General features: G+C 44.8%; 1 protein-coding gene across 10 annotated transcripts in view; it reads left to right on the top strand.

Annotated features, from left to right (window-relative positions):
• The window catches only part of TPH1 (tryptophan hydroxylase 1), a 33,189-nt gene that overhangs the window by 10,705 nt on the left and 7,066 nt on the right, over positions 1 to 15,418 (top strand). For 2 of the 10 annotated variants that reach the window (XM_075163061.1, XM_075163060.1), the window contains 9 exons: positions 1,953 to 2,014; positions 2,211 to 2,985; positions 3,927 to 4,040; positions 4,305 to 4,448; positions 5,843 to 6,034; positions 10,173 to 10,310; positions 11,284 to 11,467; positions 13,984 to 14,084; positions 14,808 to 14,875. In XM_075163061.1, coding sequence (XP_075019162.1) covers positions 4,422 to 4,448; positions 5,843 to 6,034; positions 10,173 to 10,310; positions 11,284 to 11,467; positions 13,984 to 14,084; positions 14,808 to 14,875 — 710 coding nt within the window. In that variant the 5' untranslated portion in view covers positions 1,953 to 2,014; positions 2,211 to 2,985; positions 3,927 to 4,040; positions 4,305 to 4,421. The remainder of the gene's footprint in view (positions 1 to 1,952; positions 2,015 to 2,210; positions 2,986 to 3,926; positions 4,041 to 4,304; positions 4,449 to 5,842; positions 6,035 to 10,172; positions 10,311 to 11,283; positions 11,468 to 13,983; positions 14,085 to 14,807; positions 14,876 to 15,418) is intronic. The other 8 variants (XM_075163065.1, XM_075163064.1, XM_075163063.1 and 5 more) reach the window with 7 other exon arrangements.

Raw genomic sequence — 15,418 nt, forward strand, 5'->3', positions numbered from 1 at the left:
GGGGAAAAAAAAAAAAAAAAAGAGTTGTAATTGGCACTTCTGTATTCACTAACTCCAGAGTAGTTGAAGCAAAGAGCTCTTTCAGGATTTTGGTTTCCAATCAGACAACAGTTTTGTTTGAAATGTAGCTGGTATTAAATTTGTGATAACATTCACTGGTGAAAACAAATCAGAGCACGGTTCCTCCCTTGCCCCAGCAGCGTCTTAACTAGCCTTTCGTAAAAAGCTTGCAAAGATGTTGTTAGGAAAAACTACACCTTGTTTGCTCAGAGCAGCATGTAACTCATGTCACTCATGATTTTATTTAGCTTTTATGAAAAGAAAAATATTACCTGCCTCAGATGAAAGGGCTAATATTATTTCTTTAAACAGTCCAAAGCAAATATACAAACAGTGAATGGTCTGTTGGCTAGATGTGCTTCAGCAGGTTTACACAGCATCTCTGGCTTTTCAAAATAAGTGTGCTTAAAGGCTATTGATACCACAGCTGGCTGAATCACGCCGAGTGGGTAATTTGCCTGATTGGTTCTTGCACTTTTCATTGGAAAAAGGTATTTGTAAATGTTTTCGATAATTTTGTGATTTAAATGCCTGGGGTTTTTTTGTTGCCTATTCACTGCTTATGAATCAAATGCTTTATTATTCAACAACTATTCAGTAACAGGGAGAGTTAACTGACTGCTAAACCCTCATGGGGATGTGGTCCCCTTCCCAGTAGCTGAGTTACTGCGCCGGGACTTCGAGACGTTTCTCGGTGGTTGTCCCGAGTGCGGTGCGTGACACTGTCATAGCCGCATGCTGGTGACAGGTCGGGTGAGTTGCCCTGGGAGGTGGCTGTTGGAAGAACGGTGGTTCACAGAAGAAGGGAGCAAATGGAAGAATTCCCTTGTTGAAAGCTGGGGATTTCAGATCCATACATTTTTAGAAAACTTGAAAAGCTTTTGGATTTGGAGCTGTTTCACTCCCAGCGTGTAGGTAAATTACCTAAACCACAATGATAGGTTATCTCCTTTAAGTGAGAGACATCAAAGGTTGGGAGAATGAAGATTAGAAAGTGAACGGAAGCGAGTGCTGCTGCTTAGGTGTTGTTATGATCAATGCTTTATAAATATTAAAAATCAGTAGACGAAAATGAGTCAGATTTTCATGCCAGCAGTTTTTCAAGCATCAGTATATTAGGACATCCATAAAATGCAAGCAGAATATGAGGAAGATCTGTAAAACCTATACTGGAAAACAAACTTTTCAAAGGGCTGCCTGATGTTCATCTTCACTCTTCCCTGCAACTTCCCCAGTGTTTGCCTAAGTGCCATGCGATTCTTAAAGGCATAACTTGTCTGCAGCAGTTAATTAATGGAAAGACAGAAGGCTGTGATTAGAATTTGCAGTAGTCTATTCTGGAGAAGGTAATTATGATTAGAGCAGACTTAGCATTAAGTCATATTAAACCTGTTTTCTTCAGGGATTTAACACTTTGTACCTTTTTCTGGAAAAGCTTTAAGTGCCACATTGCCTCAGGCAAATGCTCCTGGTCGGAGAGGCAGATGGCTGGGCCAAATGAAGTCTGGGGAGGTTTATACCCCAGATGTGGTGTTGTGAAATTACCTCGTTGGAGATTAGAGCACTTTCTCCTACCGCGCGGGGAGAAGGGGTAATTCACACTGATGACCTTGTCGGGATTGAGAAGACTTTAGGGCTGACTGATTCTCTCCTTCAGTCTTGCTGTGTTCAGGTAGATAATCTTATCTTTCAGCAGAAGATTAATATCCCCGCAGACCATTCCCAACCCGCCTTTCCGTGGCTCTTGCCTCATCAGTTGTCGGCAGTTGAACAAAATCACCCTCTGACTCTGTCTCTCCCCCAGCGCTGGAGCACTTGAGAGCCCCTGTACTACATTGATTTTTTCTTTTTTCTGTGTGTTTTGTTTTTTGGGCCCACCCCCCGCCCCGCAGACCAGCTTCCTCAAAGTGTTGGTGGATACAAGACTTGTGCTGTGTCTGGGAAGATGCGCCAGGTTAGTTGAGTCCCTACATATTTTACCTATGACCCATGGAGGGCAAACTTTCTCAGGGTGGGAGGAAGAGGAGACGTAGGCAGAAGGTTTATGTTGTCCTCTTTCACAGAGAGCGAAACGTGAGTCCCTTTACTGTGTGGCCCTCTAGGGAGGGGAAGATCTGGACATGTGATAATTTGTTTTTAATACTTTTCAGCCTAAAAATTTCCAGAGCGTTTATCTACAAATGTGTACCCACAAGTGTCAGCACTACTTGTCTGGTTGCAAGCTCTGCTGTCAAGTCCTGCTTTGAAGAACAAAACAGAACCCCCCAAAAAACTAGAGGAGGAGTCACCTCTGAGTTAGCAGCTGGGAAGCAGGAATAGGGTTGTGGCCTCTTTGGGAGCCACTTGACGTTCCTGGAGCTGCTTCGGCAAAGGGCCCAGAAAACACGGGACTTCTCAGTCTGACACCACCCTCTCCCTTGGATCTGGAGGTTGCTGAGGAAGATTCATTTCACAAGGAATTATGAGGAAATAATGTAACTGAAAGCCAGCTCTCGTAGCCTTCACGGTGAGTGCTATCCCCGTTGCTCTGTGCCAATGCAACAGGTTTTGCGGCAGCTGCAGATGACAAAGCTCTGTCTTGCAAAACGTGTGATCAGCTTGACCCACTTTTGTGCAGGTCAGACCTGTACTCGAGCCTCAGGTGCTGATTATCTGTCTGGAGGGCTTTGTCTGTATGCGAGGCTATATGTGAGAAATCTCCTGTGGGCTTTAAAAAAAAAAAAAAATCCCTGTATTGCTGTCTCTTTCCTAAGGAGAGGCCGGTTTCCCTATGGCGTCGATGCCCCAGGTTGTCTCTCTGTCCTTCACAACTCCTTCCCGCCTCGGGGTCCGTGTAGACTTCTGACGTCCCACCGAAAACTTTTGGCCTCTCTCTGCCTCAGTGCTCCTGCAGACCAACTCGGTGACAATTCAGACGTTTTCTGGGTCAGTCTTTGCTTGTGCCGCCTTCTCCCAGGATGAGCTGAGTAGCACCTGTGCACGCTGCTGTCCTGTTTGCATTGCACTCCGTACCTGACTGCTGGTAGTTTTGCTGCGCCATATTGCTCTTTTCTGTGGTGAGGGGCGCAAGCCACCATTCTGAAATGGTAGGATACGCTGCCAGCTTTTGGGGGAAGGTAGAAGTGTCCTGCTGTCTGTGGAAACCCAGAGCAGCAGTTGTGCTCGCGAGAGAGTGATGGTTTTCTGAAACCCTGCAACCCTAAGAGTCTGAAGATTCAGCTTTCGGATGAAACCTTTTAAATAGTTCTCCTATGAAACCATCTGCAGATTCACAGGAGCTGCGTGGAGAGGAGCAGAGCAGGCTCCAGCGAGCACCCAGTGAAAGCAGGCTGTAATCGAGTCAGTTCATGCTTTGTGGTTCTGCTCTTTCGGACTACAGGGCATTGGCTGTGGTGAACAAGCACTTCTTACTGAACCAGTGAATCAGCTTTAATCTGCTCCCCAAAATTCTGGGCACCCCGGTTATCTCTTTATGTAACTAATTAATTTCATATTAGGTTGAATTTCCTTGGCTGTTACTGTACTGCTCGCATTGTATCAGCAGTTATAGGTCAAGCTGACGGCGGGCTCCGCAGTGTTAGGTATGAGGAGAGGGATGACCAGTGTCCCAGAAAGCTCCTGCTCAAATTGGAAATGACAGGGCGAGGATGGGAGGCAGGGACACTGCTGTCTCTTTATGGACTGGGGCCTCGGAGGTAGGAAGTGCCCTTAAATCTGGCATGGCTGGCAGCTCAGTTGATATCCCCTCCGTGGCTCTTGTGTGCCGTGAAGCTCGTGTGCTTCTGCTGACCTCAGCTTCACCATCTTGTGTCTCGGTGCGGCCCCTCAGACTGTCCTGTGCCCTTCCCTGTGCTTCGTGCCTTCAGGTACCCGTGGATGCTAACCAAACCACTGCTGCTGTTGTCTCCTGGGGAGAGGGGCTCCGAAGCGGGTTTTCCGAAGTGCCTGCGGGACTGACTCTTCACTGAGCATCTTTACAGGTCTGGGCTGTAGGGGAGGATGTCCGTGTCCCTTAATGCTAGAATAATCCATATGTGTACAGCAAGAATAAATTGGCTTTCCCGATGTTATCTTGTGAAAGCTTATAGCCTTTGAAGGAGAGGGAAAGGCAGATCTGAGTAAAAGTAAAAAAAAAAAATAGTTCTTCATTCACAGTTAAAGTGATCCAAACTCAGCTGTCTTCTGACGCCTGAGGAAATGTGAGTGAGAATTGTACCTTGTGTTTTCTTTCAAATTTTACCAAGGATGAGCACAACACTTTGACAGAAAAGAAAGCACGGGAATTTCAACCTGGCTGCTATCAGGAAGTACTGGAAACCCATCCTGAGCCCAGATTTCCAAATAAAAGATGCTTACCTGCAATGGAAGAGCTTCTAGAGGACTACCTAGTGAGTAATTAAAAAAAAAGATATGCAGAATGACATGTTGGTTATTATTGCTGCAGGGCTATTCCCTATTGAGCTAAGGAAAAACGGACAGATTAGTCATATTCTATCTGTGTCCATGTTTACAGATTCATTATTAATATTGGGCTCTCATATGCTTAAGATTCTGGGTAAAGATCCTACGAATTGTTTGCTTTTTGAGTCAGCTTGTTTGATGGGGAGATCTATCCTGCAAGAAGGAAGTGAAATGTCTGTTGTAGAGCTAAGACATAGAGTGAATAAATACTGTATTTTCCTTATGAAGGGAAAATTGAAGCATCTGGTCACGAAATATATCCCATTAGCAAACTGGAACAAACTGGCTTTTCCAGCTATGTCATCATTTACAGCCATGCTCTTTCAATCCCGTGCTGTGTCTGAAGGGCAGAGCTAGTCACCCTCAGTCCTCTTAGAAACAGGATTGTTTGAAGTTCGATGCCTTCTGGGAAGATGGAGGACACTGGCATCATTGGAGATGCTGGTACAAGTGTGACTGTGTCTGCCTCGGTTAGATGTTAGCCTGCATATTGGCTTCGTCAGTATAATTTATCATTTGCGTTACACCAGTGTCTAAGAGATCTATCTGCAATCAAGGTTTCAGTGTTTTAGGCACTGAAGAGAAAAATACTGGAGCCTTTTCAGACACTTGAGTAAATTAGAGTAAAACTAGTGGTTGCTGATTTTGAGCATTTCTTTGAAAGGTAGGTTTGTAAGGAACATAATGAAAGACCAGAATCTCTGGTTTTGGACAGCCCCATGTCCAACACAAAACAACCAATCTCTCCTCCTCCAGACCCCTAAAGCCTCCAAGGGATTATGTTCCTGGGGAAGGTTTTGGCTTCTCCTGCTGTGTACCACAAATCCCCTTACCTTGATGTTGTTGCTAAGTCTGACCTGAATGGAGACGGAGGGGACTGGGCTTATTGGAGTCTAAAAAACCATAAGAGTTTCTAAAATATAAACATATGTCTAGATCTATACGGAAAATAAATGACACTATATATAAGAGCATACGAAAATATATACTTTCCTGCTAATTGAAATGTAGTTATTCTTCCTCTGTGAGCAGGAGTTTTTTAGAGAAGTAGTAATGTGCTGCAATTTATTTTCACAGCAACAAATGCACTGTTGTTTTTAGTGATACATTTACCCCATGTGTTTCTCTCTGAGACTACAACCTGCACTATGTGCTTTTGCAGCAGCTTTGCAGAGCATTTAGGGGAGCTCCTCGCCTGGGCCGTTGATTCCCCGTAGCTAAAGCATTGCCTTGCAGGCAGCTCTGCTGATTTACCCGCAGCTGCGGACTCAGCCCTCACCACCTCTCATTTATTATGCAGTTTGCCTTTCTTTTCCCCCAGGTAGCATATATATTAATTTGTGATGAGCGGACACGTGTTGGGAGGAGGCTGCACGGACACGACGGTGGCAGACAGGCCTCCTCCAGCCAAACGCTCGCTCTCCTCAGCCCCGTGGGGTGCAAATTCAAGTTAGCTGCAAAACCCACAAAAAGTCAATCTTCTCCGACCCCCCCCTTCATCTTCCTTATACAGGTGAGCGAGGAGGTGTAACTCAGGCGGGAAAACTCCTCTTTTTGTGCAAAATTTTTCGGGCTGCGGGGATGGTGGACGGTTGGTGGCTGCTTCTGAGCACCCCTGCTCCGCAAGCAGTGTTTGAATAAACAGCTGTCGGCGGGCATTAGTACGAGGGTTAACGAGCCCCCTTCTCAGCCGGGGCGGGCGGTGCTTCCCGCCGCCTCCGCCCCCCGCGGAGGGCGATTAGGGGCGGCTCTCGCCCCCTCCATAAAGCGGCCGCCGGGTGCCGGGCGCTGCCGAGCCCCGCGCTGCCCGCCCCGGCCCGGCCATGCACCCCGCGCCCCGCCGCGACGGCTCGCTGGAGGCGGCCGGCCAGGTGAGGGGAGCGGGCGGGGAGCGGGGCTGAGCGGCCGCGGGGGCAGCGCTGCCGCGGGGGGGCCGGTCCGGGCTTGCGGGACAAGTGTCGCTTCTCTGAAGTTACGGCTCTGCCGCCTCGCTCTTGCGGTGCTCGGAGCGGTGGTTTTGGGGGAAAAGCGGAGCTTTCTGGGCCCGGTTACCAGGAGAGCGGTAATTGCCCGGAACTGCTCCTCTGGCATCGGTGGGAGCGCTCAGTGCCGCTGGGACTGGGATGGGACTGGTTTGTGCTGAGACTGTTTTGTGCTGCTGTTTCTGGACGGAAGGGGGGGGGGGAAGTGGCAAAATTCAAATGCGAGTTGAGGAAATTAAGGTAGAACAAAAATAACTTCTGGTGCATCATTGCTTAGAAGAGAGAGGGTGTGATATAGCCCAGAATAATCCACTAAAACTGGATTATTTCACGTTACAGTGGCAATATGCTTACTACATCAGAGAAGATGAGATAAAATCGGTCCTTATGTGTTGGCCACAGTTATTGATACTGTACAGTTTAAAATCTCAGCAAAATTCTTTGCGAAAAGAAGAACGCTGACTGTAATGGAGTAAAGTTTCACAAAAGATTGTTTTCCCGTATCCCTCAGATCTTTAGAAGCCAAATAAACTGTTCAGCACAGCTTTTGGTGTGGTGTCTGAGAGCTAAACCTAGGGAAAACCTTTGGTGTGGCTGAAAAATTTCCCTGTAATGGGACATCTAGTCATGGTCACGCATAAGATCAAGTCTTCATCCTTCCCTACTAAGAAGTGTGTCAAAAGGACACTGAGAAAGTAAGCAGCTACTTAAAGAGGGAGGAGAATATAAAATGCCTGTTGAGACTTTTTATCAAGTACAATTAATAGCAATCTGTATCAAATACATTTTTTTTAAAAGATTTTTTTCATCTTCAATTTATGGCTCTAAAATGTAATTTCCTTTAGATGACTGTATGTGGATAACTTTAAATCTTGGCTATCCATTAATATAAAGAATTAAAGCACAACATATACACCCTTAAACATCTATCTCGCAGAGAATATTCTTTGGGGAGGAGGAGAAAGGGAAGGTAATTGCTCCAAAAGGAGCCATCTTTAACCAGAAGACACCTAGATACCTATCTAAATAAGGGCTTTAGAGTATCCCTGTGTTTGTGTATTTTCATTAAGACTTGAGTCATGTTGATGGGAAATCAGTTAATGATTTAAATCATTAATAGTTAGCATCAATGCAATATTAATTCCCCCTCCAAAAAGCTCAAATGTATTACCATGCAAAGGAGAAGCGTCAGAGTTGATTAGAGCTGAGTTATTGATACAGAATAAAATGAAAGTGAAGGTGCAGCTGTTGGAGGAGAGGAATTATTTTTGCATTACCATTTTCTCTTGTTGTCTTGCACTAGAATGGTTGCTGCATTAATGCAGACCTGTTTTCAGTCCATTTTTCAATTGAAAGCCAAAGATTAATGTTGGTTTAGGGTTAAAGATGTAAGTGGTCTGCGTTTGGCATTGTAGGCATCCGAGTTTCTCTTCTGCAACTTTTTTCAAATTTCTAAGTTAGAGGTAACTTTTAGAACTTAGTGTAAGAACACACTGCATTTTGTTGTATTTTCTTTGTTGGTCTCTTAAACTTAAACTTAGTACTTTACAAATATTGTCATCTGATCCTAAATACGATGTTAGTTCAATACGAAATAAGAACATTAGTCTTCAATGCATGTAGTTTGTCCTAGCTGTGCACCTTATAATATTGCATGCAACTATGCCAAATCTCATAAGCTGATCTTGTCTTAAGTCAATGATCCTGAATGTGGAATCAAGCCAACATGCTGCATATAAGCCATATATATAAAACAGCCCAACAGTTCTTGCCTTCAAAGACCACCATCTAACTCTGTTTGTAATGGAGACTTCTTTGCATCCAGCTTCTACAGCAGCATCATCTGAGTAGGATTTGGCTCATGCAAATGGCTATCTCCGCACTTGAGAAAACAACCAATAACCTGTATGTAATTGTGGGGTTATTAGGTTTTTCTTCTCTTCTTGGAGTACCCTTGCTCAGTGCCCGTTCCTGGCTCTTGTGATCCTGATCTGACGCTTGTTGATGCGAGCTGTGGAACCTGCAGGCTGCTCAGCAGAATCTGGATTGGGCCCCATCACCCACTTTCAGCAGAGAATTTGATGTCTGGAATCAAGTTGATGGAGATCAGTGGCTCTGCTGGATCAGAAACAGTGTGATGGACTGACACTGTCATCCAGGCTCATCATATAGTGACAACTCGTTAGAGATGGGGACCAAGTCAGAAATCCAGTGATTGTATTTCCATGAGCATCAGTGGGCTTGAAGCAAGAACTCTTCCATGGGATACCACCTCTGCACCCTAAGGAGCTCACGGCTAGTAACCTGCTTGAAACCTTTCTTAGAGCAGCATCAAATATCTACCTTGTTGTAAACCACTCAGTTTAAAATGAACTAATTTCATTATTTTGTTAGGCAGATTATCTTCTTAATCTGAAAGGTAAATGGGAACATTTTGATGAAAGCTAATATCTGGGTTTTATCTTTAAACTTATCTGTTACAGATAGAAATACTTAGCTGTACAGCATTATCCATTTTAAAGAGGTTTAAAGTTGGAGGGACTGTAGAAGGGAATCAATGGAACTGCTGCGTTTTGATTGCATTTTTATTTTTGTTCTTTCCATTCCCGATGAGTTGTCACCAGATAGTCGTATCTTTAAAAACTCTGTCAAATCAAAAAATAGTTCCAAATAGCAATAATGTGCCTTCATTTTTCCTCTCCTCTTTCTCATTGGCTCCTTCAGAAACCTCACCTTTTTTGTTTCTTTTTGCAAGGTTTGAAGACATATGAGATGCAGCCTCTGCTTCTAAGCCTTGTATTTTTTCTTTACTTTTTCATTTTCTGCATTCTTAATTGTTTCTATATTATCTCTATTTATGGCCTGGCTACATGTGGCTAAGAATATGGTCTGTGATATCCACTGATTTCAACACAGTTAGAAGTGTGATCACTAGCAATGTACAAAACCACGTGGTCCTACAGTGTTGGTTGTCTGAAAATTTTTAGTGCGTGATTTGGGTGATTATGGTAAGGGTTTGGCATGTGAATTAGGGGACCCGACAGATAGAATAGCTTGGTTGTGGTTGATCAGAGTGGGACTGTCTCTATAGTCAACAGATTCCGGTCAGCACAACATTTTTGACTCCTTAGGTTTTGTCTCCTTTCTCTGTAAAAGCAGTGCATTACGGTCATGTAGTGAGAGAAAGGCAAGGATTTTTCAGTTCTGATCTACTAAATCCCGATCCATCTTTTCCTGCCTATATCCAGTGGGTTTTGGATTATTCTCTTTACCAATGTTCATCGAACTTACTAACAAGTATTTTGTTCAACTTATTATTTCTGCTGACATCTTATAGCTCCTTCCCCCTCCCCCCCCAAAAAAAAATACCAATGCTAATTATAAACTATACTTTAAAAACATTTTTTGCATCCTGGAGAATGACTAAAGATGTCTATAAAATCATTCAACTGAAAAAAAGAAATCTCAGTATTTCATCCTCAGCTCTCACAGATTCTGTGCATGCCTAACTTTATGCCTGTTATTGTGTAATGATTTAATTGCCACCTTTCCTTTTGTGGTTGATCAGTAAAAGCACAATATTACCCCAAGACAAACTGAAATGTAAAGCTTCACACTTTTTGCACTACTAGCCATTCAAAAAAAATCTTTTTGTTTGTTTGCATTTAGTTAAATAAGTCAAATTACATGATGATTGAAGATAATAAAGAGAATGAAGACCATGCATCTGAAAGAGGAAGAACAGCCATCATTTTTTCCTTGAAGAATGAAGTCGGAGGACTTGTAAAAGCATTAAAACTCTTTCAGGTATGTAATAATCACATTGCTACAGCAGGTCTGTATTTTTAAATTGTAAGGATAGTTTTGGAACACACTAGAATTAATTACATCCATTTATTAAGAATGTGATTCCTAACCTGGCTCCCACTTTGCACCCAAAATTACCCACAAAGGCAAATTTATGCCTCAGAAATGAGATGCTGGCTGGCTAAAAAACTTCACAAAATATGTTATCTGCACCTACTAAAGACTGAGAGAGTTTTGTCTTTTCCCCTCATGAAAAGAGGATTGGCACTCATTGTTTCTACTGCATAGAGAGGTGGGTCTGAAGCTCCTGCCGCTGGCAGGTAGACACTTGGGGTGCTGACCCACACTGGGTTGAGTCCAGTGCCCTTGTCACCCTGCCGAGCCGGACGGAGGGTGAGAGAGGAACTGCAACTGCACAACCGCACTGCTTTGATTGCTGGGCAGGTATTGTGCGAGGAATATGCGCAGTGCCGCTGTGCTCTGTCATCTGGTCCTGCATGTCTTAGCCTGGGGTCTTCTCTGTGTTCCTTGATATAAGACTAAATAATTTTTCAAATAAAAGAAAAATGAAATTTATGGCCTGAAAACTACTGCTTTTAAATCCGTCGCTTGCTTGTGAGATAATTATATGGTGACTTGATTGGCATTTCGGTGAATTTCCCCAGACCCAGTTACTAATCAGCTTCCTATGGGAGGGATGAAAGAAAAAGGTCTATGAATTTAAACCTCCTGATTGTGTCTTTCTGTGCTTCCAGAATGTAAATGAAATTGAAAGAATACAAGGTTCTTTTTCGTTTTCTCCTGAATGGGAGGGTTTTTAAAATCAAACCATTTCCCCCCCCTCCAGTAAGCAAACTGCTATCAAGAGAGCCAATTAACTAAAATAGCTTCACAAAGGTGGTGAATATTCGTTTGACACACAAATTTTAGTTTTTAGTCAATGTGTTTGAAAACCTTACTCCTTATAAAACAGGAGAAGCATGTAAATCTGGTACACATTGAGTCACGGAAGTCCAAGAGACAAAATTCTGAGTTTGAGATCTTTGTGGACTGTGACAGTAACAGGGAACAACTGAATGAGATCTTCCAGCTCCTGAAATCCCACGTCAACGTTGTCTCTATGAACCCGACAGAGCATTTCAATGTCCGGGAAGATGGTAAGTACAAAAGGCAGTTCTGATGAAAATGCACTTCTCCAAGTCTTTTTATGGTGTCCACATCTGCATTTGTGTAGTGTTTCAATCAGTAGCTACCAGGTTTATGCTTCTGCGTTGTGAATGAGTGTAGTTTGGTTGGTATGAGCAGCGTTTGGTTGGTATGGGCTGCGTTGGCTGGCGTCACCTAGGAATACAGGCTGTTTCAGGCTGGTGCACATTGCATGTCCGTTATCTGTGCTCCCATCCCTGCTCAGCACAACACAACTGGCATGAATGGGGTCCGTGCACCCGCGCAGACCAATGCAGGCCGGCATATAGGCAAAGTCTGAATGCAGGGCTTGGCCAGGGACTGTGCACCATGACGACAGAGGTATAATACTGACAGATGCTGGGCCGCATCAGAAGCCAGCAGGTCGATGGAGGTGATTCTGCCCCTCTACTCTGCTCTGGTGAGACCCCACCTGCAGTACCGCGACCAGCTCTGGGGTCCTCAGCACAAGAAAGACATGGACCTGTTGGAGCGGGTCCAGAGGAGGGCCACGAAAATGATCAGGGGGATTGAACACCTCCTCTGTGAGGACAGGCTGAGAGAGTTGGGGTTATTCAGCCTGGAGAAGAGAAGGCTTCGGGGAGACCTGATTGCAGCCTTTCAGTACTTAAGGGGGCTTGTAAGAAAGAAGGGGACAGACTTTTTAGCAGGGCCTGTTGTGACAGGACAAGGGGAAATGGTTTTAAACTAAAAGAGGCTAGATTCAGACTAGATAAAAGGAGGAAACTTTTTATGATGAGGGTGGTGAAACCCTGGCACAGGTTGCCCAGAGAGGTGGTAGATGCCCCATCCCTGGGAACATTCAAGGTCAGGGTGGACGGGGCTCTGAGCAACCTGATCTAGTTGAAGATGTCCCTGCCCATGGCAGGGGGGTTGGACTAGATGGCCTTTAAAGGTCCCTTCCAACCCAAACCATTCTATGATTCTATCCTAGTTCAGTTCAGACACTGGTGAGAGTGGGAGATGGATTCTGCAATTTCCTCATGTAGCTGTTGATTTAATTTTTTTTTTTTTTACCACTTTTCATTATAACCAGTTACTTATGTTAGTGTGAAAGAGGTGCCTTTTAACTTTAGGATGCTTCACATCCTGTTTACCTTTGCTTCTAGTTAAAGAGATGCCTAAAGTTCAGCTCAGCAGGAAGTTGGTCCCATGTATTTCTCGGCCACTGTGCTTGGCACAGGCTGGTAGTTAGGGGAAGGTGAGATCTGGTGTCTCTTGGATAAAACCAGCTTACTGTAGCCCTAAGTAAGGGGAATTTCAATCTAGACACTCCCCCTGTCCTTTTTAAGAAAACTGAAGCGCATCGGGGCAGAAAAACAGTGCATTAACCACTCTGCCAAGAGCTTGGTTATAAACTTTCTTAGGCTTAAAAAAACAAAAGTTAGTAGCAAAACTGTAATGATGCATCTCTCTAAGGCTGCAGGGCTGAAATTGCCTCCTTCTTCTTCCCCTCAGCAAAGCTGGATGCTTCTGAGGTACACAACCATACAGCAACATTTATTTCCTATGGTCAGTAAAGCAGGATGCGAGGACTCAAACCTGCTCCCACTCTGCCCAGGGACCACAGGCAAATCGCTCCTCTGCTCCTTGGCACACTGCGTAGCCTAGAAGATTCACAGCAGTGTGCACAAGGCGGCCTTAGAATCACAGAATCAATTAGGTTGGAAAAGACCTTTAAGATCATCGAGTCCAACTGTTAACCTAACACTGCCAAGTCCACCACTAAACCATGTCCCACATCTATATGTCTCTTAAATACTTCCAGGGGTGGTGACTTCCCTGGGCAGCCTGTTCCAAGGCTTGACAACACTTTCGGTGAATAAATTTTTCCTAATATCCAATCTAAACCTCCCCGGCGCAACTTGAGGCCATTTCCTCTCATCCTATCGCTTGTTACTTGGGAGAAGAGACCAACCCCCACCTCGCTACAACCTCCTTTCAGGTGGTTGTAGAGCGCGATGAGGTCTCCCCTCAGCCTCCTCTTCTTCAGGCTGAACAACCCCAGTTCCCTCAGCCGCTCCCCATCAGACTTGTGCTCCAGGCCCTTCACCAGCTTCGTTGCCCTTCTCTGGACACGCTCCAGCACCTCCATGTCCTTCTTGTAGTGAGGGGCCCAAAACCAAACACAGTATTCGAGGTGCCTTGTCTCAGTGGGAGTAGTTAGATACTACTCTAACATTAACAGTAATAACAGTTAAGGCCACAGAAAACCCGTATTAACTGTTTCCTCCCCTGGACACTTCGGAGCTGGCTGTGCTCTGTAGGCAGACCGTGGCAGTGACAGAGGAGGAAGTGTGAGCTGTAGGCTGGTGCCAGATAGGCAGTGGACTCCCTTGTCCTATTCATGACCCTTTTAATTTATAGATTTCGCTTGTAACCGCCATAGCCATACTTGAAAGTAGCGTTTCCTCCCGCAGCATGCTCGGCGTTATTAATAACTTTGTGGATTCCATGTGTTCCCTAGACATGGAGAATGTTCCCTGGTTTCCGAAGAAGATCTCAGATTTGGATAAGTGTGCAAACCGAGTGCTGATGTATGGGTCCGATTTGGATGCTGACCATCCAGTAAGTATCTTTTCCCCCCTATGCTCCATCCTTAGTGAAAATGTACTTTGTGGAGCTTACTTTAAAAAAATTGCAGCTTTTCCTCCTCCCTCTCCTTCCCCTCAGCGGCGCCTCTGTGGGTTCGAGCACCTTCTCTTGGGAGTTTCATGACTTTTTCCTAGTTCGGGCAAGGCCATCACTGAGTTCAGCTCCTGTGCCTTTCTCCAAGGTTTACTCATGCGAGAACTCCAGGTCTGGGCCCTGGGTGGTCACGTACAAAATTAAAAAAAAAAAAAAAAAAAAAAAAAAAAAACCTGCTATGCAGCAGGCTTGGTTCCTCCTCTTTCTTTCTTCCTTGCTATAAATGGAGCAAACAAATTGGTACTTGGGCAGTGCAAATGGGCAATTTGTCCTGTAATTTAGAATGATCAAGCAAGTAACAAAGTTTGCATAACTACTGATATGACTAAAATGAATCCTTGTCTACCGAATATATATGTCTGCCAAATATATGCATGCATAAAACTGCTGATCTGTACTTTGAATTGGAGTATTTGCTTAGTTCACAGTTATTAAATATTTTAGACTATAGCTATGAGGTTCCTGCCCTGTCCTCTCGTTCTTACACAGCATACTTTTATATTTCCCAACTGAAGAAATTTCAAGTGTCTTGTTTTAAATGAATTTATTTATTACAGTTTGGAAACTCACTTAACTTTGTTTTTCCCCTTCCCCCTCCCCCAGGGTTTCAAAGACAATGTCTATCGTAAGAGGCGAAAGTATTTTGCAGACCTGGCTATGAACTACAAACAGTAAGCTTGACTTCTTCCAGAATAAGCCTTCTGGGTGCTTTGAAATAATAGCCGAGCGGACTGGCAGGAGCTCAGAGCTCGCCGAGACGTGCTTGGCTCAGGAATCAGCTGGAGTGGTAAAACGAAGGGAGATGTAAGACAAGATTAAAAGTTAGATCTAGGGCATCTTACAGCTCCCCGGACCTCTGATAGGCCTGAGGATCAGCTCGTGGTTGCTCGGCCGTTATGGCACCTGCGGCAGCGCTGATCCTCAGATGGGCAGCGATGCCCGCGTGGGCTTCCTGCAGCGTGGTGCATTTGGACTCTGCCGTCCCTCCCCGCTTCCCTGGAAATGGGTGCAACAAGGGAAGAGGGTGGACAACGCCTGTTGCACAGCTGCCTGGGCCAGGACGTACGGACTTGACTAGGGCAGATTGGTCTCCCTTGCGAAGGAGAGGGAGGGGAGGCAAAACCCAATGTAGAGCCCATTGACCACTGAGTGTAAACTCTCTGGGCAAATGTTAATACTTGAGTTTTCTTCCCTGGTTCAAACTAGCGCATGTG

The sequence above is a fragment of the Calonectris borealis genome, chromosome 14 (genome assembly GCF_964195595.1).
Source record: "Calonectris borealis chromosome 14, bCalBor7.hap1.2, whole genome shotgun sequence".
In the NCBI taxonomy this organism is placed as follows: Eukaryota; Metazoa; Chordata; class Aves; order Procellariiformes; family Procellariidae; genus Calonectris; species Calonectris borealis.